This window comes from Amblyomma mixtum, chromosome 2 (genome assembly GCF_055824585.1).
Source record: "Amblyomma mixtum isolate Tamu chromosome 2, ASM5582458v1, whole genome shotgun sequence".
Lineage (NCBI taxonomy): Eukaryota > Metazoa > Arthropoda > Arachnida > Ixodida > Ixodidae > Amblyomma > Amblyomma mixtum.
In genome coordinates, this window is record NC_143013.1 from 223798156 (window position 1) to 223822828 (window position 24673).

At 46.0% G+C, this 24673-nt stretch overlaps 1 protein-coding gene across 1 annotated transcript; it reads right to left on the reverse strand.

The window, feature by feature from the left end:
* Positions 1-10269: 10269 nt before the first annotated feature.
* Positions 10270-19718, reverse strand: LOC149362743 (carbohydrate sulfotransferase 5-like). The gene is made up of 3 exons (XM_089568368.1): positions 19553-19718; positions 15961-16514; positions 10270-10785 (listed from the first exon to the last, which is right to left on the reverse strand). The coding sequence occupies exons 1-3, from the start codon at positions 19716-19718 to the stop codon at positions 10270-10272; spliced, it is 1236 nt and encodes a 411-aa protein (XP_089424494.1).
* Positions 19719-24673: the final 4955 nt, after the last annotated feature.

Below are 24673 nucleotides of genomic sequence, written 5' to 3' on the forward strand. Positions count from 1 at the left end.
CCCCCTGAATTTTGTGAGACAGTTACTGCGTAATTTCCTTTCCTCAAATACAAATTTAATTTCCTTCATTACGGCTTCTCTTTATCTATCTCCTTTCACTCCCACTTCCTCCCTTCCTCTACGGTGCGGTTCAGGTGTCCACCGAGATGACAGAGAATTACTGCGCCATTTCCTTTCCTCAAAAAGCGTTGCGTTCAAAGGGCAAGGCATCGCGCCGAACGGGTGGTGGCGTTCCGCGGACTCCCTGGCAGCGCTACAACGCGCTGTCGCGTTCCACTCCTAAAGGCGAAGCTTAAGCGTCAATAATTAGCAGTTGATTAGTATTCAGGCATTAATCAGTAATTAACCATACATTAGTGATTTGTCATCACTTAGTAATTAGTACTCAATTATATGTGACGCCACCAGTGCCACAGAAACAGCGAAAGTGGTGCGGAAAACGCTTCCGCCTCTACCCACTTTAGACAGTCAAAGTGCCCCCTGAATTTTTTATCTCGTAGGCGTACGCAGGTCGGGAAGCGTACCCGGCTCCTCCACCAGATGTGTAACAGTTGTTACACTGGAAGGGGACTGCAGCGGATGAGCGAGGGTACCAAGAGCTGAACAAGGGAACAAGGGCACCAGAAAACGGACCTGCACCTCAGCGTCGTCTACCTCTACTGATTGCGCTCTCTTTCTTCTTCTACCTCTAACCCACGTGTCAATATTGACTTAATATTTTTCGGTAATTCACGGCACTCTGTCTTGCCACTCACAAGTTTATTCTTGTACTTTTCCTTAGCAAACGAAACTGTGGTTTTCAATTTAATTTCAAGCCTTTTTGTTAGCACCTTGAGGTCAGCCCTATTGCTGAGCACAGACAGAATACAGATTCCACTTTTCCTTTGAAGTATATCAGTAAGCTGCTGTTGATAGCTTGAGGGCACGTGGGAAAGTCATTCCAAGAATTTCTTATTCTAGCAAGCTGTTTCTCATGGCCTGGATCTACAATCACTACTTGACCCAGACTTTTGGATTGCTTTACTACTTCCAACGCCTGGCTACACAAGTTATTTAAACTCTTGCTGCTTTCCTGAATTGTGAATACTACTGAAGTCTTCTTTACGTTACTTTTGTGCTTGGTATTGCACTTTAGTTTTTTTTTAGGTCGTGAAGCATAAACAATTATCTATACCCCATGAAATAATTTAGCAGGGATGTGCAAAGAGGAAATCTTTTATATGTGAAAAAAATTTTCAGTGAAGTTTTTTTTTCTATAAACTTACTGTAGAGCGATAGATGAAGTTTCCCTTTCCTGTTCAGTTCTTCAAGATGTAGCAGCATACATGAAAAATAACTTCCAAGCCTTGACATACATCTCTTTTTTTATATAAGCTTCACTCAAAGGAACCTTAATAAGTTCATCTGATTTTAGTGACCAGATATAAAAGATCCAAAGGCTCCGCAGAAAGCATAGTGAACTTTGTGTGCGCTTAGTAATGATTAGGGCCATTTTCAATTAGAACATATGCACCGTTCTTTTTAACAGCGTCGTACTTTCTACTGTGAATTAACTGCGTACAGTCTTCCAAAAATGGGTACTAGATTTTTTTAATTGCGTCACGTGTGTCAGTGGCACCGTCTGGTGTGGCAGGCAACGAAGGCTAGTTTTTCAAAACTTGTGTCCCATGAATTGAAAAAGCTAAATCGTAGCCTGCGGGGAACTGGCAACGAGCCACTTTTTCATGCTGTTGTCTATGCTGTTTAGTAGCATTAGCGTGAAACTTTGGTGATGCGGGTGCCCGCAGTGCTTTTATACTTGGTGTTCATTCTCTCTGGATTCTTTTTGTGTTTGACGCAGTAATGCGAAGCCGTCTTGAAATACGCTACAGGTGGTTGTTGTGTTCCCTTGTGGCTGCCTCAAGTGCAGCCACTGCGCTATCAGTAAGTTCCACATATTCTTATAGAAAGTACTGCATGTCCCGCAAACTCCCGACAAGGTGTCAGTGTTGGAATGGGATCCATGTTAACAGCAGGTGAGGCGGAAACTTTTGGTCGAAGTTGTCGGGCTGGAGCCGTCTTCGTTGCATGAAACAATGGGCCTGAAATTGAAAACGCAATTGACAGAACACATGCCATATAAATCACGGCACGTACTGTTCAAAGTTTCTTTGCCGTAACTTCTCCTAAATGGATTTCTAGCCTCAGATAGAGAGTAAGCCTTTTGTACTTCTTAATCACTCCATTGCTTGCCTGCCCACAACATAGACCTCCTGCTTCATAATGCTGATTGCACTGGTAGCAGACCTCTCGCTACTTACAGCATACAGCATCCGCATGGTCTGCACTGCCCTGAAGCGCCTGACCTACCAGTGGTAGATCAAAGTTTTTCCTACATGGCCTGCGCCACCACACCAATGTGTTCTGCGGAATTCAGTGCTATTCATGACAGGTTCATCTTTGTCTGGCTGTCTTCACTCCTAGCATGACACAATGCATTCATCACCTGCATTGGCTCTAAACAGGAAGTTCATGACACCTGTACGATAGCCAATTCATTCTTTAGTGCGGGTGCTGTTCATGATCTTAGTGCTGTCACTGCTATCGGGCATTTGGTCGATTACCATTACAGCTCTTCTTTCACATGGGTAATGCATGGCTAACCACCTCTGTCTTATTATGAACATCTAAGTGCCTTTCCTTGAATCTGTGCCCTTTCGTAGGCCATGCCTCCGTGGTACGTTCACTCTCTTCAAGGGGGTTGTGTTGGAGGCACAATTATACTTCAATGAGCTCACCATGATCACCGCACCACAACAGCCCTTTTGCGTCACAGCAGTCATGTGCTGCCTACGGTACCTGTACTGCCGCATTGGACATCTTTAGAATTCTATTGGCAAACTATTAAATAACTGTGCTGGGTTCATTAGGGATTCCGCAGTGTGCTACAGTTTTAATGAGGCAGAGCCAATGCCACATTTAGAGAAAGTTGAATTATGTCTTACTACACATTAATTGGCAGTGTACGACGCACAACAGCAACAAAAGGCTGCTCACCAGAAAGATTTATCAACCCCTGTTATGGGCATGTCCTGTAGAGCTCTGCCAGTTCATCGCCATTCTCAAAAGAGTCTGGTACAGATGGCAGTTTCTTGGTGGTGGTCCGTCATCAGTTCTTCTTTCTGGGTTTTAAAATTGATGTTCACAAGGGGTTCTGGCTCCATATTTCCTTTGGTTCCTCTGTTCCATGCAGCATACCTGTCGTTGCCCGATTCTCGTGTTAGGCCAGCCTACACTGCACAGTCTACCCTCCAGAGCAACGGAATGGATTCATTTCTTTTGGCTGACATGTCTGGCTCCACCATGTAATACACAATAGGTGGCATCTGTACTTGTGGCCACTCCATGTCACCGTACTATTCTTCAATTTCGCTCGGATGCTGGTACTCTTCGCTTCCTGGAAAACAGTGACTGAACAGAATATTGTAGCAAGATAAAATTACAGCACTTCAGGCGTATGCAGCCAGTAGTCCGAAGCGTTGTTCTGAAGTGCATATTAACCAGTGGTAGGAGTGTTTTTTTTTTAATTTTTTTCTTTATTTATTCTCAGAAGCAGTACACAAACTGTTGTTTGGACCCATAGCCTTTACGGCTAGTGAGGGGTCCAAATACAAAACAAGTACAATATTACTGCAGAACGTGTAAAATAAAAAAAAAACTTCAAGATTAACACACACAATTGAATTCATTCCTACATTTCCATGGAAATTAAATAGTGTTTTAAAGATGCCGAAAAGTTATTTTTTTCTTTAACTTCATTAGGGATTTCATTCCACACATGGGCTCCGTTGTATTCTAGGAGTCTCCGGCCGTACATATTGTAACAAGGTGGTAAATTAAATAGATTGTTGGTTGCAGCTCTTGTTTGTTTCATTGGTAATCTAAATAAACTAAGGGGCAGGGGGTTGTTAGATTTTATTACATTGTTTACTATTTCAGCTATCTTCAGTTTATATGCCATTGATAGGGGTAAGATACGAAGCTGCTGAAAGAGTGGCCTGCTGGGGTATGTATTATTTGAATAAGTTATCATACGAATAGCTCGTTTTTGAAGGCGAGAAACAGGATCTAGGTATGTTTTATATGTACCACCCCATGCTTCCAGGCAATAAGATAATTGACTGTGCACAAAGGCGAAATACAGAATGCGTAGAATTGGAAGATCAAAGCAGTCCCTGGCCTTTAGTAAAATATGACAACCATAGGCTAATTTGGAGCAAATATTATTAATTTGTTCTTTCCAGTGCATATCAGACGCGAACAGGACACCAAGATACTTGTATTGAGGCACCCTCAGCAGAGTCGTTTACTTTTCTGCGTGAGTGAACATTCCACGCAGGTATTTTTGCGGCAACTAGAAAGATTACTTGCGGGGCACAGCATTCTACAGACTGTCGCAACGCACTGCTATGCACTGTAAAGGTCACCTTTGTGTAATTATAACTGGTAAGAAAGTGAAGAAGCCTTCTTTACGGAATAAGGAACCGCTCCACTTAGTGTGACCTATTGATATTAAAATAGCTTTCTTATTTGCAAAGTCTTTATTTCTATTCTTGCTATTAACGCTGTGCACTTTCCTTTCACATATCCTTGCAAAGGAGCACCTGCTTCTGATGTCGCTAAGATGTGTTTCGTCCGTGACCCCTGTGAAATCAAAACATCGGTAATAATTTTATGAAATGATGCAGCAGCACTTCAGGTTACATGAAACATTTCTGTTATAACTTCTCACACTGACGAGTGATCACATAAAGACAACGGCAGGCACTGGAAATGCAGCTATTCGACATTACTTGAAATCCCTGATGCACTGCAGAAATGTCACACCTGTTTGATGGAAATAAATGTCCGATAAACAAGCAGCACTTAAAAAATCGAAAGCCGCAGCTTTTATGCGTCCGCCTTGCATCGTGACGCCTCATTCCTCGACCAAGTACTATCTGCAACTGGCGTCATAATGTTAAGTGCCCAGTTTTTAAAAAAAATGTGCCGATTAGGAACATGCTATCAGCAGGCATACAGTGCCCACCCGGCCACATGCACGCACTTTCTTCCTATTTCGGCATTAAGCAGCGGCCGCGGCCGAGAGGGACCGAGGAATTATACTACGCAGATACTACACAGCAGGCGCATCAGTTTCGAGTGCTTAAATTGCATCGCTTTCGACAGCCAGATGCCTCTCTACTACATCTTTTTCCAAGAGTAGCGAAATGTCAGACGACGCGAGGCACCACGTCCAGGTTCTTGTGCTATTGCGACACTTTGCTCCGATGCGCAGCGCCGATGGATCCACTGGTGCTACGAAGAGCGCGGCCATACGCTCGCATGTTCACCCTGAGAGATACGACCCTACGTGTGTAGGCTTCACCGGTTATTTAACCGTAAGGAGGAAGTAATCAAGAAATTTATGCAAAGCCAATGCGCGCAAACAGCCTTCTGTGCGCTCATGCGCTCGAGCGGTGCCTTCTCCACATAGCCCAACTAAGACAGTACCGTTATTTAGGATAGATAAGGGGGAAAGTGCACTGAAAGGCGCAGTCGAATGCAGTTGCAATCGATTCGTGTCTGAAGCGCAACGCATAGCAGACCGCTGGAGCGCTTGATAGCAACACCTCTATGCTGTTATCTCGGAACGGAGCGGTTTTTCTTTTATGCTAGAACTACAAGAAAGACGCGCTCAGCAAGTTTAATGCGCGCATTCATAAATGTATGCAGTACGGATACCAGAAAGCCGTTAAATGAACTGCAAACACTTGCTTAGAAGCGCATGCAGGATCGAAACACTCACCTCCAATGTCGACTTTCAGCAGAACTTGCAGGATACCTTCCGCGTCACCGCTCGTCGAAGCACGCGCCATTTTGTTCACAGTTGCTCAGTGCATAGAGAGCAACATTTTTGAGGTCGAAATAATGCATGAAACGGCTCTTGGATAAGGCTGAACAGCGCGGCGATTACTCACTGCCTGTATTGCAGCGGCGACCACCCCAACCTGCATGGCGGAGAAATCGGCCAGACTCAAGTGGGTGCTGCTGTCGAAAGATGGCCTCATGCAACTGAAAATGCTGTAGCGTTAAAGGCGCTTCCGGCGGTCCTGACGGCGCCCGCTTAAGTACTCACGCATAGGAAAAATTCTTGCCTCACACGTGTTTCGGAGAAGTCCTATTACTCGCACGACGGGTCACCGAAACTGTTGACGCTGGTGAGTTTTGTAGATAGAAAATTCAGCAGCTTTTCTCTTTCTGTATATCATGGGTTCCATATAACGTATGCGTAGCTGTTCAAAATGAATTTTGTGTTCATTGGATTTTCCGGCTCTTGCCGTAAATTTGTTTTCGCACCGGACAGTAAATTAAAGTGAGCAAACGAAAACATCTCGCATTGAGCAAATTTTACATTTTTTATTTTATATATCAAAGTCACATAGAAAAGTAAACAGCATGATAAGGCTAATTAAACTCCTCTATATCCAGAATTTTTTTAGTCTGGACCTGTTCGAACCGGCTTGGTCCAGCCCGAACCGGTTCAAGCCGGAACGGAATGTCGCACTGGAGCTGAACGCGACATAATAAATGATTTTTAGCGCAACGGGGACACAACACAAGTACGACAACACGGGCGCTTACTCCAAATTTTTAATCAACAGACAGCATACGAAATATATAGCCCTCCCAGCGTATGCGCACGCTTACAAGACACCCTTACACACCATACATCGATCTTATCACAGTATCAAGGCACTCATGTGGGCTAGTTGGTGTACATCAGACATAACTTCACCAGCGAAAGAACGAGACACGAGGAGAAGAAGAACACTGGACAACGTTGGACTAACAACTGAAGTTTAATCGGGAAATGGCCAACCTAGGTCACCAGAAGACGCATGCGTATCAGACACACCAAACAAAACAAACAGATACATAAGTGGCAGATCACCGAGGAGTGGATACGCGCTCCAACACTGGCAAACAACAAAATACAGATAATATGCCTATCAATCTTGCACGCGCACACTTCTGGTTAGGAAATCAACTTCCTTGCTAGTGAGATGCAAGGACGGTGCACTGATGCATGTGTCACTGCCTTGCAGCCTAATATGAAAGGCCTCCAGGATTTCCCTCTCCTCCCTGTTTTTCCCTTTTCCGATAGCAGAAATGTTGTTAAAACCTGGAACACATTTTTTACAACTCCTGCAGTGACGTGGGAGAGTATTTTGATCTGACGAATTCTTCAGAGAATTATTATGTTCGCGTGCCCGGTCATTCACACATCTGCCAGTTTGGCCCGTGTACACTCTACCACATGACAGGGGTATCTTGTAAACGACCCGAGTCGAACAAGCAACGAACTTGTTAGCATGCTTAACAGTGCAGCTCTTGGCTTCTTCCCCTCCGTGCCGTTGTGCCACTTTCTTCAGGTTATGCGACACACCGTGAAGATAGGGCACTACTTCAACTTTCCTCCCATTCAGTCTAGCACTTCCGGACCCCCGTGCGTTCTGGTTTTTAATCTTCTGCAGCATCGACTCACCAACTGCAGTCAGCACGTCATCCGGATAACGCGCATCGCTAAGGCGACGCACTTGCTGATGAGTGCTCTCATTCACTGCATGTGGGCAGCTCTTCTGCAAGGCATTCCCTAGGCAAAGGTTAGCTATGGCTCTTTTAATGTGTGTGTGTCTGATACGCATGCGTCTTCTGGTGACCTAGGTTGGCCATTTCCTGATTAAACTTCAGTTGTTAGTCCAGCGTGGTCCTGTGTTCTTCTCCTCGTGTCTCGTTCTTTCGCTGGTGAAGTTATGTCTTATCACAGTATGCGCGACAAAAGTTTTTGCTCAGCTTCACATAGAAAAACAGAAGTGCCACTAACACAGCTCAGACCAGCATTTTTGATATGAAAGGCTTCCAGAATTTCACGAGCCGTCTGATGTCTACCCCTGCCCAAAATCCTCACCTCGCAGAACCGTGGTTTACAATTGGTGCAAGCCCTACAGTGCTCAGCAAGTCGCTGGCCTTCATTATTTTCAATATCTCTTGCGTGCTTCCTAAGTCGGTCATTCACGCATCGTCCCGTCTGTCCAATATAGGATTTTCCGCAGGGCAACGGAATTTCGCAGACAACGTTGGTGCAACACTTCACGAAACGCTGGCCATGCCTCTTCTGGCAGCCGTTCTTTTGGCTTTCGCAAGTTATGCGACGGCTGAGCTGCGCAAGCTTGCGGGGGGGGGGGGGGGGGGGGGGGGGGGGCAGAGAATGCAACCGGTACTTTAAACCGGTTTGCCACTTTCTTCAGGCCGTGAGCGACTTTGTAGATCTAAGGTACCACTACACGCCTCTCATTTCCCGCTGGTTTATTTCTGCAACGCTCCAGCCTTCATCTACAGGAGCGTTTCCGCCACAGGGAGCAAGACCGACTCAGGGAAGCCGGCTTCAACAAGCCTGTCCAATTGATTATTAAAACTAGCTTGCATCTCATGCACGCACGATTTCTGGAGCGAGGACTCCAAGCAGAGGGTTGCGATGAACCTCTTCACAACCTTTGAGTGGCAGAATTATACGCCAGGAGACCCTTTTGAGCACGAGGGGAATAAGCCCAGCAAACATGTCCATCTAAAAGCTTTAACTGTAAACCTAAAAACTGCAGCATGTCATTATTAGGTGGTTCAAAAGTAAAAGTTAGCCTTTTACCGAGTTTTCTAAAATCATCTAAAATACTATTCACCGTTGTCTCAGTCGGCAGAGTCCGATGCTTGTTTAGAACAATTAAAAAGTCGTCCACATAACGGAACACGTTTAGGACCTTGTCATTGTTAGTATGGTTAAAACGATCGTGTAAAGAGCGATCGATAAATGATAAAAAGATGTTGCAAAGTATTGGGGCTATGCAAGAGCCGATGCAGATGCCTTTATTTTGCAAGTAAGGTTGCTCTTCAAAAGAGATAAAAGTGCTGCTAAGATAAAATTGTAAAAGGGCTGAAAAATTATCTACCTTGATACCAGCAGCATTTTAAAAAGAGACAGCGCCGCTTTCATCAATGCATACTTTAACAGTAGCAAAGAGTTCAGGATGCGCCACTGAATAAAACAGGTCTTCCACATCAACAGAGAAGGCAACCCGGAACTGAACACGGAACCAAACTCAAAAGGCGTGAACCCTAACCCGAACCGAACATGAAAAAATTTCGGTTCACCACCCTGCCCGTAATATCCATATCAATGTTTACAATTTCGAAAACTCAGTTGTTGTTGTTGCCTCAAAAGGATGTTACTCTCGGCGCTTTGGCCCAACAAACTTCTACAATGCGCCTAAATACCTGCGCTTACAAAAAGCTGTCAGCCTAAGCGATCCCTTCAGTTCACGTAACTCGTCTAAGCTGCGAAGTTTTTTGGCCCACAGGGCCGAAGGTGAACTGCTTTTTCGAAATTCTAAAAATAATATGGGTATTATTTACGGTGGGCTACACGACTGTCAATAAGTAAGGAGACTGGCAGTAAAAGTTAAAAGTGAAATCTGGAATTTTTGCTTACAAGACTACTTGACAGCACGTCTCAGCTATAAGTATTCTGCTGCACTGCACGCTGGAAAAAAACACGTTTTTACAAGTCAAAAAACCTATTCTGAAAAATTTGCCCTAACCAAGCGGATTCGATGATGTCAGCAGTTATGGTGAATGCCGCTGTAGGTTTTGTGCGCCTTCATAAACGAGCGGAAGAGAGGAAGAAGAACGCACGCACTTGCCGCTAGAGGCCGCAGGCGCCCCTGAGATTCCAGCGCACTGCACCAGAAAGCAGCGGTTGCGATTTCAAGCATGCTGGCCCGGTTTCTTTTGACCACCATTGTACGTAGTAGACCCTATGCGTCCTATTCATAGTCGTTATGGCTGAAAGCCAAGGCAGGCCATCTATTCAGGCGAATACATATAAATAAATAGATTTCTACACCTGCACAGGAAATGATTGCACCATATTGCTAGGTCACGCTCTACAACGTGAGTAGGAAGCAGGATGCTAGGACAACAGTCTAATAACAACTCCCAGTTCAAGATTCTAAATAACAACGAACTCAGGCTGGACACCCTGAAACATCGTGACGATAGGTGGACAATGGGCACATGGCATAAATTGAGTCATATTTTTCCTGTCATGAATTAAAACGTCCAGGAGCGAACCTTGAAAATGTCATCTAAAAGCCTAGACTCAGGGATAGATCACAGTTCAAACAAGAGCATTCCTTACTCCCTCCTCCGCTTTTCTTGGGCAGTGACAGCGTAACCTAGCCTTTTCAATACGTCGCCGCAGAACCGCTCGACCGAGCGAATGGCCTGCTTCGACAACTTCTTGGTCCAGCTCCTGATGGTATCCTTCGTGTTTCTCTTGGTAGAATACAGATCCTGCATGTCCTGTTTGTTAGCAACGGTGTGGTCCTTCACGAAAGACGTCACGGAAGGTCCGTAATCTAATCCGAGGCGGGAAAATAGTGTCTGTGTTTCGTTAAGGGGGTCAGCAGCCACGTCTTCGAAGCGAACCCTGTGCTTTCGGTTCAGCCACCTATCTCCTGAAAGATGTTCAAACGCGTCAAGGTCCTGACGCATTTGTTTACACAGAGCCTTTGCGCGTCCACATTCCCCGACCTCCATGCACCAAATGATGTTCCGACGAGAAGCGTGGATCGCCCGCGGGTCCCGCACGAGGTGTACCACTTGAACTTGCTCCGCGATTTCAGAGTTCCGGTTCATCCAGGCCGCCACCTGCGCCATTAAAATGATTCAGAGATACGCAGTATTCGAGGGGATAACGAGGCATTGCGATGTCACTTCGTAGTGTGTTTATGCAATAGTCGTTATGCAACAGCAAGGGGGCAAGAGCTGTGCGAGAATGTAAGAAATTTTGCTGAAAGGACTAAAATTTTTGAGAGTGTGAAATCTAAATAACCACATTCATTTAATGAGTACGGTGGGTATTAAGGAATACATACTGTACGAACCAGGAGGAAATGTCATTGTTACTGTTAGCAAATTCAGTGGGTACGAGAATGGCTGAGGAAGTGCTATCAGGATCATGCAGGTTTCAATTGATTTTAATGCAAAAACATTATGGGCTCGTTTAGCTAAAGACAAGCGCTGAGGAGTCAGTGCGCAGCCACTACCTCAGTACCCCTAGCATGGCTCAGTTCAGCAATACTCCACCCCTTAACTAACTTGAAGCGCTGCCAAAAACCGAGACCTCTCCAGCCAATCAAGGAGAGCGCGTTAAACGAGTTCCTCCGCGGCTATTAGTGTACTATCGCGATGGAAGCAAACGCGAACAAAGCGGCATCTACGCGTTCCGCTGTTCTAATTACTTTTAATCACCCTTTTACCTCGGTAGTAAAAAAAAATTGGAGGCTTATCAAGGTTAAGCCCAGTGGATGCGAAGCATGTCCTTAGCGTTTGGAGGCATCTTGACCGCATACACGCCCGGCGCAAAGATGCTGGCGCGGTTGCGGGCACAGAGACTGACGCGACGCCGGGCGCGCGCCGCCTCATCCCTGGCGTGACGTCACATATCACGTGATGCAGCGACGGTGGCGCCGCCACGCGTCGCGCGCGACGGCGCGAACCAAAGCGTGGAGGCCTCCGCCGGGCGACGTCTGACGGCGCAATATGAGGCCCCATCTGCAGCCAGTGATGCCACGCCTGCTGATTTATCAGTAGATCTACTGATTTTTAAAATTTTCTGCTGATTCAGTGATAAAGCGTTTGAATCTACTGATTTTCTTGTTTTTCTACTGAAACGAAAGCAAAAGCTGCTACTTTTTCCAGTTGGTTATATTAACTCTATGACTTTTTCAGTACAGAACTTGTATTAATGTGATGCCACCTAGAGAGCGAAAAAAAAATGCGGTTGGCTCCGAGGTTAACATCATTCTTTCCTTCCTCCATGGTTAACATACATTCTTGCGTTTCCAGACTCTCAAACGTGGCGCTACCTCTGTCTTTGAGCAAAGTGGGGAAAAGGTGAGGCGGTGAATTTGTGAAAGTGGGTGCACTGCCGTGCCCCACAACTATGAAGCCACAAGTCCACAACAATGAAACCAAAACTATCGAACCAGAACTAATGGCGCACTACATACCGAGTGTGGCAGGTCACCATGGAGTTTTTTTTCCTCCATGCAGGTTACGCATTAAGTTCAGCGTGCGCGCTCATTAAGTAATATCTGTATGTCTTGAGTTCTCGCTATGTTAGTGCTAATAATTTAGTGATTCACCCGTCGAGGTTATATTTATGTCCACTCCAGCACGGAGGCCTCTCCCAGCGATCTCCCAATCCCCCCTTTCTGGAAGATACTATACTCTAAAGATTTCAGGTACCAACTACCATCTGACGCCTTTGAATATGCCATCAGAGGGCTTGACTGTCTTTCACTTCGTGCCTGATAATGGCTCTCTGGATCCCCGGGTTTTTCAAAAGTATCGCCAAGAGTCTCGTGGCCAATTTTTGTACTATTTCTTAGAAGCTACAATACAGCAGAGTACTAATACAAGCGCTGAATTCGTGGTCTCATAAACTGAGTACAAAAATTGAAATTAAAAATCTGCTGATTTCTACTGATTTTTCGCGAAAGAATCTACTACTATTTTTTTGTGTCGTGGCAACACTGTCTGCAGCCGGTGTGACTTCATCACGTGACGTCACATCATGTGATCTCACTTCAAGGTCAATGGTGGCCACCGCCGGGAGGCGACCGACGGCGCGATATGAGGCCCCATCTGCAGCCGGTGTGACGTCATCACGTGACGTCATGTCACGTGACCTACTTGAAGGTCACTTGAAGGTCAGTGGTGGCCACCGCCGGGCGTCGCGCGAAGGCCCGAAACCTACGTTAATATGCTTCGCATAAAAAAGATTTGAGTCGTCCTAGAATGCATCACGGATGACTCTCGCGTCATTTCGCTCCGCCGAAGTAAAAGCTTGTTGGAAAGAAGTGCGATCAGCGGAGCGCCTAGGCTTCGATATGTTCGCGTTTATTTCCATCGCCCCTATACGTGTCGTCTGCTCGCGGCGTACGGATACGTGGTTAGAAACGAGTATAAACCGACGCTGTATACGTACCATAAGCGTATGCACGCTTGCGTACGCTAAAGGCAAGCATTTTTGGGTACCTTACGCCATTGGTCACGCTCGCAAATTAGTTATGCCCATAGACCGTTTGCCTCCGTTTGAGACCAGATGGCGCCACAGGCGCTCTCGGAACACGGCGCCATTATTGGCCTCGTAAGTTGCCGACGTGTACGCCTCGACGCAGAAGTGGAAATTTCGCGGGTGGCTGCCGAATGGGTTCTTTCTAAGAAGATGTGGAAAGGCAGAGGGAAAACGTGCTGTGTTGTGGATTGTAACAATTGTGACAGAGAGTTAAAGGTGCGTGGTGCGATTGTTTGCGAGCTTCACCTGAACCGAACTGCACAAGACCGTACTGGCCCTGTTCGCGCCCGTTTTCCCTTTCCGAAGGGGTGAACATAACAAACACGTCCGCCAGCGCTTGATAGCAAATATAGAAAGAAAGGTTTAGATCTTCGAAAATCTTCGAGGGTAAGCCCACAACGTAGCCGCATGAACAAGCCGCTCTGCCGCCGAAACCGTCACTTCCTGCTTTCAGCTGCTGTGCAGTTGCGTCTGCGTGTGTAGCGAGACCATATTGCTCATAAGTTAAGGTGTGCTGCCATTAGTAACAGGAGCTCCCGAGGCCGAATTAGGAAGGGAGAAGAAGGACGACTTACGCTCTTACGGACCGCTACTGTAGATTGTGCTGTGCACAGCCATGCGACCCGACAACGCTTATCATCAGTCCGTATATTACATGACGTCTCGGTGCTACTGTTTACTTCGCTCCAGGTAGCGCGGTTTTCATGAAGCATATTCTGAATAAAGCATTTGCGTTACGGCTGCTGTTCTGGGTTGTTGTCGCTTCCTCGCGATTCATGCGAGACAGTCACTAAAAGTGACTCGGCAGGCCAGCGCTCAGAGTGAAACTGATTACTTACGACCAAAGAGACCTCGAGGATTTTGGAAATCGAGCGTACGACAATTTATATGTGAGCGTACGACAATTTTATATGTGCGCGTACGAAGTGGAGCGTACGACAATTTTATATGTGAGGCTGACATAATTGCAAACTTCCTGTAGTATGAACGCGTTGCCATGTGCGCGTTATAACGAATATATTGCGGAATCCTTCAAAACGATTGCACGCCAGCTCTTAAAGGCTGTTTGATGCATGGTACTGTTACCATGATAGTTAAAATTTCTCTGTTGTGGCCTTTCTCTGTTTAACAAACCAGTACAGAATATTTTAGATTTCCCAAGCACAAACGAATGCATACGATGTCCATGTCAGCGTTTTAGAGCGGGGTCTTCATGCATGTACATAATACGACAACGACCTGCGCTTTCGCAGTAGCATTAATCCTTGCCGTTTTAGATACTAATAAAAACACTCAGCGAAAGCCTTCAGCGGATGCAAAGACAAGCATCCATCCCTTAGCTAGAAGAGGAAGAGCTGAGTGGCTCTTGCCGATATGAGGCCTGATCATGTTTTCACGCCTCAAGTGATCAAATTAGGGTTCTCACGTGTCCTTCGAAGCTTGGTCAGACTATAATGTCGACTTCCTACTCCTTTACAACCGTATCATCCGAAACACTGCCTGTCAGAGCCGAACCATCAGACGCAGCAGCCGTCGCGACGAGGCATATGCCGAGCATGCAGTCAGGAGGCGCGTAATGGCGGCGTGATCACGTGATCAAAGATGGCAGCCCCCATGATACGGCGCTGTAAAGCGTCTATACAAACGGAGACGCAACGATACGCTCAACCTAGTGGCAACATCTGGTCGCTAGAATGGCAAGCATTTTTGTCAACAAACCAATACTGCTTCTTAAACCGGCACTTGAAATAAAAACTAAAGCAAGTTTATAGCTGATATGATTTGTTATAGGCGTGATAAGACGAATCGAAAGCGCGGTCGCAATTTATTGCCAGTGAACGTACCGGAACCGGCGTCAAACAGCTGCGAATTTAGTCAGAGGTGAGGCTCGTGTTTCGAAGGGCGCCGCCATTTTCGAAACTGTTTTAGAGCACGCACTAGTCGAGCAAGCTGAACTCGGAAAATCGCGTAGGGAAAACGGAACTCGGAAAACGCGAGCGCACGTTAGGGCTTGATATGAAATAGCGTTTGACACATGCACAGTTTAAATCGCGCTATCCCATCTGCTCGTATGCGCATTTTGGGCTGGCACTACATTCCGCAGCGTCAGAACATCAGCTGCGCACTGTTGGCTGCTTTGGTAGTGCTGCGGGGAACTACTGGGATGTAGCATGGCGCTCGCACCAGAAGCATGCGAGCATAAGACGCGAAGGGAAGCGCCAACAAGATTTGTTCGTTGAATCGGACTGTCAACGTTGTACACCAGCACAACTCCTAGTAGGTCGTGCTGCGTTTAGTCTTGTTCGAGCTTCCCTTTGTCATGAATGCTTCCGGGCCCTCGGCTAGAGAAGATGTGCGGTGAAAGCGGCAGCGAGAGGAAGAATTGGCCATGGATCTGCGGTGCGATCAGCTGAACTGGAAGCAAAGCGCAGATAAAGCGAAGAGCCCGCAGAGGCCTGGCTGCTGACACTGCGCTGATGCCGATTTGCCACATCACACTGAATGATCAGCCATGAATTCGTCACGATATCAATAACTCGAACCTATTCTCTGAGTCATAGTCTTGTCATTCGGTCTCTTAGAATTAGTCGCATCATTACCTTCTATCCTATGCTCAAGACTCTTTATTAGGCAGATATGATTTTTACTAACAGGATAGAACTACCACATAGTTCTTTTCACTCATTTTCTCAAGCTCCCTGTCAAGGTCCCTCGTATAAGTGCAATAATGCCGCAAATACCTGTGCGATGGAGAGTCGTGTGAACTTGAAAACTTGAGTTTCAGCCCTTGAGCACAGAGCGCTGATGTGGCCTGGGGATGAGCACGATGGTCCAGATCTACAAACGTCCGCCAGGAACCGGTTGTGCACGTACTCTGAACGGCTCTCCTGCCAGAGCGTGAACAAAGGCGCATTGTACATCCGGCACCGAACGAGCTCGTCAAGAAGGGCGAAGGCGAGCTGTTCTCTGCCCGGTCGAATGCCACCCGCTTCGTCGAATGGCTGTAGGGGTTCGAAGTGAAAGTAGGTCTTCGGACCCGAGGAAAGGAGTTCGCCAAAGAATGAAGATCCTGATCTGTAGTAGGTGACAATGAGCACTATCCTAACGCTGGTAGTCGGGACGACAGGATACGTTTCCAGGGCCCTTTGGAAAGCGACTGGCAGTGGACCGTCTAGTGATGAGTCCAAAACGGCGCCTCCCTTTGGTTCAGAAGTTTCTTTGGCCGAGGACCTGGAGCCACTTCTATTTTGAGCATTTTGAACCAGAAACTTTGCTCGTTTAGTGTGCGTAGGAACTGCGAAGAAAAAAAAGCAACAGGACAGTTGTTGTGATGGATCCTGCAAGAATCTCTGAAGCTTTAAGACACGTTCATATATTCGATAATAATCAGAGATTCACTACATTCAGGTAGGAATCACTTATCTTGGAGAAATTCTAAACAAATTGGAGGACACGTAAGCCCCGCCTTATGGGCATGACGCTATAGCGTTAATGTTTAAATGTCATATATGCGGAATTGGTCATTCTCGGCTTTACGTTCACACGTCGCTGGGTGTCTTCACGCCACTCCTTCTGCTATGGTGCCGTGTTTAAGTGACGCGCCACTGCCCTGGGATGGCAGGCGCTGCCACCGGTGGGGCTTGTGTTACCCAAGATGCTCTTGCCGAGCCACCTCTCACGGTCAATAATTAATTGAACAGCCACCTGTTACGGTTGTCAGTTGGCTCACAATCCGATGGGAAGGCTGCGACGACGCCGTAAAGTCACCTGACCTAGGTGGCCCACCTAGGGTAGCGCAGGTGGCCACCGTACGCCACACTGTTTTTCGCTCACAACGCCGACAACGCGGACGCCAGATTTTCTGGATAACGAAGCCTTTAACACTGTCGCGTTCAAACGCACAGCCCACTATGGTCGCTGAGCTCCTAATTGGTGCTGAAATATACGTGCAGAAGGATACGTCACTGGACGTGAGTATCAACCTACTAATGAAAAAATCTATGATGATGTCGATCTGCTTGCTTGAGTTCCTTTCCCGCGTTACCCTTCCTGCACGCAAGCTCTTGAAGGCTAGGCGCCATGTATCTGACGCGAATTTTTGAGCAGTAGAAACTATGCACATATGTTCACTGCATGGACCTAGAATTTACCTTGGGCTATTCCATTGTGCCATCTTTCACCCAAGAAGAACATTTACCTTGTGTTCTTCCGTAAGGATAGCAAGGCACATTTTCCCGTCTTGTGACGACCGTTGGCACCTTGTTGGTGGCGGTAAACTTTATACAGTAAAGAGCTTTGCACCCTCCAAACTGAAAGGGACCTTTAGTCTAGGCCTCCTACGACCATAGCTGTTTGCTGTGGCCGCTGAACTAGCAGTATTCAGCCTCCGAAGGTCTGCATGCATTTTTCGCATTCATGATTTCGGGTCCGGGAAAAGGAGGAACGCATCACAAAAACCCTACCATGAACGTCTTGCATAAGGGCATCAATTGGAACCGCATTACAGAGATGAAGCACCTGGGGATCTACTATAAAGTGTTTTGTTAGAGAGCCTCAGGTTAAAATATAGATACCAGTACGACAGTTGCCAGAGTGGTAGCACAGCTCTTGTGGCTCGTTGTAGACAGATGCTTTGCGAAAACGACCGGAAAAAATTGCGGTACATCACGTTAACAGAAGGCCTCGTGGCGGCACCGGGACTATGCTGCGGAACTGCCCCCCCCGAAAGATTCGTCAGAGTTCAGATGGATGCAAGCCTTGCGAAGGGTTTTGCTAAAGTTATCTGCAGCGTTGATTTCAACCTGCGCAGCTATGTTGTCTCATAGAAGCTCAGGGAAATGGCTAGCACACAAAAAATTTACTGCAGGCAGATCCTCCCAGAAAAAAAAACACCGGGTAATTGCTTGCGGTACATCATGTTACCTTAAGGTGCCGTATGAAAAGCGGGGCCTACGCGGCACATCAGCTCCGCAAACGATCAATCCGTCATCTTTAGGGGGATGCCGGCCATGCAGAGAGCTCTGCAGAATTATGTACAGCGTCGTTGGCATCATATTTTCTTTGTAAGACCTGTGTGACGTTTTCCTCCGCGAAGCTTGGGTATGGCGCGTGGGAAGCCACGGCTAAAAGGATACTGTCTCTTGTAAAGTAGAAACAACTGCTCGTTGAAAATGCTGTTGCGATTCCTTTGTTGCAAGGTCGCGACAAAACAAAGACACAGTTCTACGAACATGGCTGCACATGCATTCATCGTGACGATGCCTCTTGAAGCAGTCATAGCGCTTCGATAAGAAACGCTCTGGGATACTGGTGACCACGTTTACATCTTTTACGCTCGCTGCGATGTGGCAATACTTGCAGAACACTTAATGAGTTCGAACAGGTGCCTAATTTAGGGTGTTCCTTGGGATAATCACTTGAATAATTCCTTATTCTCCCTCCCCTGATCATATTCTGATTCGGCTAAGCAAAATCTTGAATTGCGAACCTGAAATGCCGCCGCGAAGACAGCAAAGGGTCTGTCAAGCGCTAGTGTTGGGTGAACCCTTCACACTGAAGGAATGAAAGCTGTGTGTTTGTGTGCGCGTGCGCACGGCTAGTGACGTGCTCGAAGTGCCACTGGCTGAATGACCACCGCTCTACGATCGACCGCAGCTCTAGTCGACAGCTTTAGAGTTGGTGCCTAGAGACGGATGGCAACAAGGTAGCCATGCGGGCTGCTGAGTGTGGGCCGACCATAATGAAACGAGCAACGCAAACGTGGACACAAGATGAAATGTGAACACACATCGCTTTACTGTGTACTTCTTGTGTTCCCGTTTTCGTTGCTGGTTACATTAAGTGTGTTTAGGCAACTGGCAGCAGGCACCACACATCGGTCGCAGCTAACCTTGCCGCCTTTTGAACTCGTGATGTGGCTGCCATTTCGAACGGGCCCTGCCTGTTGGAAGAGGGAAGATGAGCGCGTAACCGTGGTTGGTTTTGAGGAAATAATATTGCCAGATTTCATTACCTTTATTTGTGCGATTGCCGGGGATAGCGGCTCACACAAGACCCAATGAGGGGAGCGGATGCTCAAGAACAGCCTGGAAAATCTATGCGCTGATAACATATTTTCTCAATGGCTGCTGCTGCATTTAACTGTCTTGGAAAGAAAGGAGAAGTAAAATTTTTGGCCGAACCGGCCCATGGCTAACATTGACATGTATTGTTATCGGCAGTTTGAGTTTCATTGATTTCGTTTTTTTTAAGCCGGTGATGTTTACCGGTGCTCTCCGTTAAAACAATGAACACTGCTGCCTAATTATGAAGTGTGATTTATAGATTAGTTACCTTGTAATGCTTGAGATGAGTGCTCAGCCCCTGAGCAATGGCAGCACTTTGGCGATCCTTCTGACCTCTGTGTACTAATGATATAGAAGAGTATCAAGAAGCCTACTGCGGAGACAAGATATACGAAGCTTCGTGGCAAGCGACCCGTGAAGGCGTTGAACCTCATCTATAAAGAAAGAAAAGAAACCACGGACCCAGCACTTGAATATCAGCCGGAAAATCTCACTAAAGACACAAATAGGTAAAGCATATTGACAAGAAAGCATTATATTCAGGCTGCAATATTCGGGGGTGTAGGAATAAAGAGCATAAAACTTCTTTTCAACAGGTGTTTGTTTTTGCAGAAAAAACGAATTAACGGTGAATAGACAGTTTTTAGTTCGAAGCGATCACGACACTGATAATTATTTTGTATAAATGAAAAAGTTTGCAACCGCGACATCGTAGTGGACCAACCAACATTTGTTCACAGCTCAGCAGAGAATGCGGAAAGGTGTTTCTAGAAATCGCTGAGTGAGCTGAAAAAAGCCTCGGCAGATCAACACTTCTAAAGTTCAATTCAAAACTTTATTTCCAACGACTCGTTGGGGGTCATGAGGCAAAAAAGCTGCCATTGGCAGCTTGAGGGTGCCTGATGCCCGTGCAAGGCGGCAGCATATAGCCAACACAAAATCTGAACACTTTCACATAAATTGACTCATCGAAACACATTCCAAACACATCAAAACACAGCACAAGAAAGTATACAGTACGAAAAACATAAAGGCAATGAAAATACATTGAATACGATTAGCTGCACAAAAACTGGGATGAGAAAAAAAATTTCACGTGTCTGTTTTCTATTACATGCGCTTAAGTCAAAATTTGCTGACAGTAATTTGTTAAGCAAGCACGGCAAGTTGTGCGTGAGCGACTGTAGCATATAATTTGTACGTCTGCGTGGTATCAGCCATGTCTCAGATCCACGGGTGCGACAATAACTTTTCTGTTTCTGCAAATGCGAAAGGAATTTTATGAGGCTCTTAAACTTTTCATCGGAAAATAAGTATGAGTACAGTAAACGGAACTCGTAAATTTTTTCGACGCTTATTATGTTATACCGTGTGAACAATGGTGCAGATGAATGTAAATAGGACACATTTGCAATGCAACGAAGTGCTTTCTTTTGAAGAAGGAGCAGTGTTTGAATATTTGTTTGTGTGGTTGTGGCCCAAACCAGTGTACAGTAATTTATGTGAGAGAAAGTTCCATTTCGCAAACCTCAATCGCTACCAGGCTGAAGTGTACCAAACGTGATTTTGTCACGTAGTTATGGGGCAGTCCGGCATTTACAAACTCGATTAAAGGCTAACAAAAGAAACTACTTTCGGGGCTGGCTAGCGGCCCAAAGTACTGAACAAATCGGCGGTGGCGATATATCAACAAGCGCGCTTAGTGGTCGTCGAAGCACAGAATCACCGCTGGTTTCAGCCGCGCTGAATTTAGAGCTGTCAAAGAACCATGAAAATAGGGCGCCAAAACTAACTACTATCACCTCGAATAACTTAGGAGCAGTTGCGCGTATATGCGATCATTCGAGATAAACCTGTGTGTGTCTCGCGTCGCAACTGATAAAGCCGCGTGTCAGGGACTTTGAGCATGAACATGTAATCATTACTAAGATTTGCGGGAATATCTGAAGCTCAACACGCGATTCTTCTAACACGACATATTTCAAATATATCAGTTGCTTACAGATTTCTCGGAGCCGAAATTTTTAACAAAAAATCATGCGTCCAAAAGAGCCAATTTAAAATCATGGCTGCAATTTCGCACGTGTCGCTAAAGGTTTATCATTATCTCCCACCTCAACCGCGTGGCATGTGATAGCGTGACAGCGCTGGGAATGCGGTCACACCATTGCTGGATGTCTGTCGGGACGCAAAAGTCGAAATGCGCGAGCGAAGGCACCGCACATAGGGCGGAAGCCACCTGCGGCTCGCGGGAGCAGATAAATTAAAGGACGCCATGCCAGCAATTTCTGCGATTTGCTCCCGCGTAAATCGACGACCTGGCACTGTTATGCTGCTGCAGACGCCATCGTTTGTATGGCCTGCTAGGAGGCGCAAGAAAATACGGGCATGCCCCCTTGCCCAGGCAAGTACGCCTCTGCGCAAAGTTACGGGGGGCACCTATCCACCGAGTGCAGGCTTTGATGAAACTCTTGGCAGTCGAGACCTTCCGCTCAAATACGCGAAAAGGTTCAAGTGATGGTTATGGTATACTTAGTCCTTCAAAACTCTTCGAAGTTAAGACTGTGCAGCCCCTTCAAAACATATGGCTGTTCCGTCTTTCTTTTGCGGCTTCTACAATACATAGCTTTATCCCGCATCTAACTTCCACCGTCCTGTGGTGTACAAATTGAGCTTTAGCATAGCCGAAACGTATACCGGATTACCGGACGTCTCCTGCGCACGCGCAGTGACACGGATATGACCAGGTATAGTCTTGCGCAGCCGGCCTCCGATAATCCGATTTACAGGATGACCTGATTCTGCGCTGGTTCGCTTATAGCGAAAATATAATGGACAGTGAGGGACAACACACATGAAGGTGAAGCGACATAAGAAACGAGTACCCGAGGACCTTGTGTCGTGTCTCCTCTGGAATCAGGTATAAGTCCCCGCTATGCTCTCTCCATAATGCACCGCCGACTTCGAAATTTGTTTAAAGCAAAACCGCAACTACGGAATCCATTACAGACGGAGTGCTTCGTAGCGCTTGTATCTTTGTAGCTGTGCATTATATTTATTCATCGTCTGCGGGTCACTGTTTCGGGCCTTCCGTGTGGCGGGGCGCATCGCCTTTTCCTAAGTGATATGATAGGAGTCATGAAGGCAAGGCTCGAGAAAAGACATACCAATTGCCAGCGACATCAGCTGTCAGCGGCAGAGCCATTAAGAACTGAGTGCACAGAAGTGATAAGAGATACTGTTTCAGCGTGTTTCCTTTTGTCACGAATTGTGGTCCTGACGAAAGAAAACTTTCAAAATATCAAAATATCAAATTGGTGTTAAAAAATTATCTCATAGATAAAAAAAATCAATCCTTCCTGGTATATAACACTTAGATTTTTGTAGGATCTTTACATCTCTACATAATGACATTACAAATTTCAAGATGTCATGAAAATTTCAAGATGTCAACTAAATTTTCTTTGACTTAATCACCTGTGAAGAAGCCATTATGCAAACAATCCAACTTATATAAGGGTTTTTCAAAACGCTAAAGAGTGCACAAGAAGCAAACAGCTTCAAATAGGAGATTCCGGACACACATCAGCGCGAGCGAAAAACGCGGAGGCGTGCGTCTTAAAAACAATTTTCCTCTTTCGTTCACATTGCTGGTTTGAAATAGTTGTATTAGGATAATTGGAAGGGTTGTAATATAGGCTCCAGCCATTCGCGGCGCCGCATACTCCTGGAGTAACTCTTTCCGGGCCTCCGTGCAGCGGGGAGCACCACTCTTCCGAAAGTGATTTGACACGAGTCATGAAGGCGAAGAGACCCGAGTACGCGAACAACTGATGCTCCGTATGAAAGATTCTAATTGAGAACTGATCTGCTGGCATCATACTGAGCTGGCATCATACTTTAAGGTTGGGTGCTACAATCACTTCGCTACTGCTACAAATCATTAGTCAAATCAAAGTTGGAATACGCATCTCCCATCTGGTTTCCGAAACAAGCATATCTAATTCTATTGAAGCAGGTCAAAACCGAGCAACTAGATACATTCATTCATCGTATTCTTTTGATATCAGCATTCATCCCTCAAATCCCAGTCCAGCCTACCTACCCTTGCTCATCGCCGCTACATTGCTAGTTTATGTTTGTTTTATAAGTTTTTTTGCTCTGAGCTACGACAGGAACCCTACATCTGCGCACCATCACCACGCATCTTCCTCCGCACCGGCCATCACCAGCAAGTGTCACGACCTCACGCCCGCACCACTAAATTTTCGTCATTCTTCCCCCGGACTGCGAACGACTGAAACGGCCTTCCCCGAGAGCTTGCTGCTTCACATGCCAATCTTTGTTCCTCGAAAGAATCACGCGTGTACTTGCTCAGTGAAAATCTTGTATAGCTTCCTTCAACTTACCTCTTACTTATTCTGTTTTTAATTTGTGTGTACCCCACCCATTATGTAATATCCTCCAACAAGGGTCTTGAAGGTATTAAAGTGAAGTGAAGTAGTATGCAGTTGTTTCTGGGTACCTATATCAGCCATGAACTAGTCTTAGAATTCCTGTATTTGAGGCGTCAGGTAGGCACTTTCGGAAGATCGCTTATATTTGAGGTTCAAAAACACAAACCGTGTACTAGAAGAAGAAAAGAAATAATAAAATATTTATTTGAAGTGTCTCTACATACACTTCAAGAAGGAGGCCAAAGGGCCTGGTGCCTGACGAGGGCCTTCCTCCTTGGGGTAAGCAAATTACATTCAGCACATACATACAAAAGAAACAAATGCAATAAATGTAGCCGTCCCCGTGACACTTGCTGCCATGTTAAAAAAAACTGTACAGCAATGTTACAGTTTCTTCAGAGTTGTTGAAATGCATGCTGCTGGATTACAGGCAGGTATAAAAGGAAAAAAAATATCATGTTAGCTGTTAGCAATTTACAGTATATCAGAGGATATACCGGAAAGTCAATCTGTCAACACTGCAATCACTTTCCTCTTGTATATTTTTGGACTTCTGCGTTTATAGAGCAGGTCATGAAAATTTGTTTTCATTCAAAAACGTAGTAATCTAGAATCTAATCGTTTGGAACCCGTAATTTGTTCTTGCTTTTATTGCTCTTATTGCCATGTGCCGAAGGTGATAGGGGTTTTGTGGTAGCTTTGCTGTTGAACAAAAACTGAGATTCAAGGTGAATTGTTATACGTCTCCAGCGCTAGCCGAAGAGTTTTTCATGCAAAAACTGTCAATAGCCCCAAGCTGTTCCACCACGGGTTCGTGCTGTCTAAGTTATCTAAATTAGCAGTTGCTCGTGTGGCCTTTTTCTGTAGCAAAAACAAAGCATTTAAATTAGTCTGTGTTGAGTCACCCAATATCAGCAAACAATAGCGAAGAT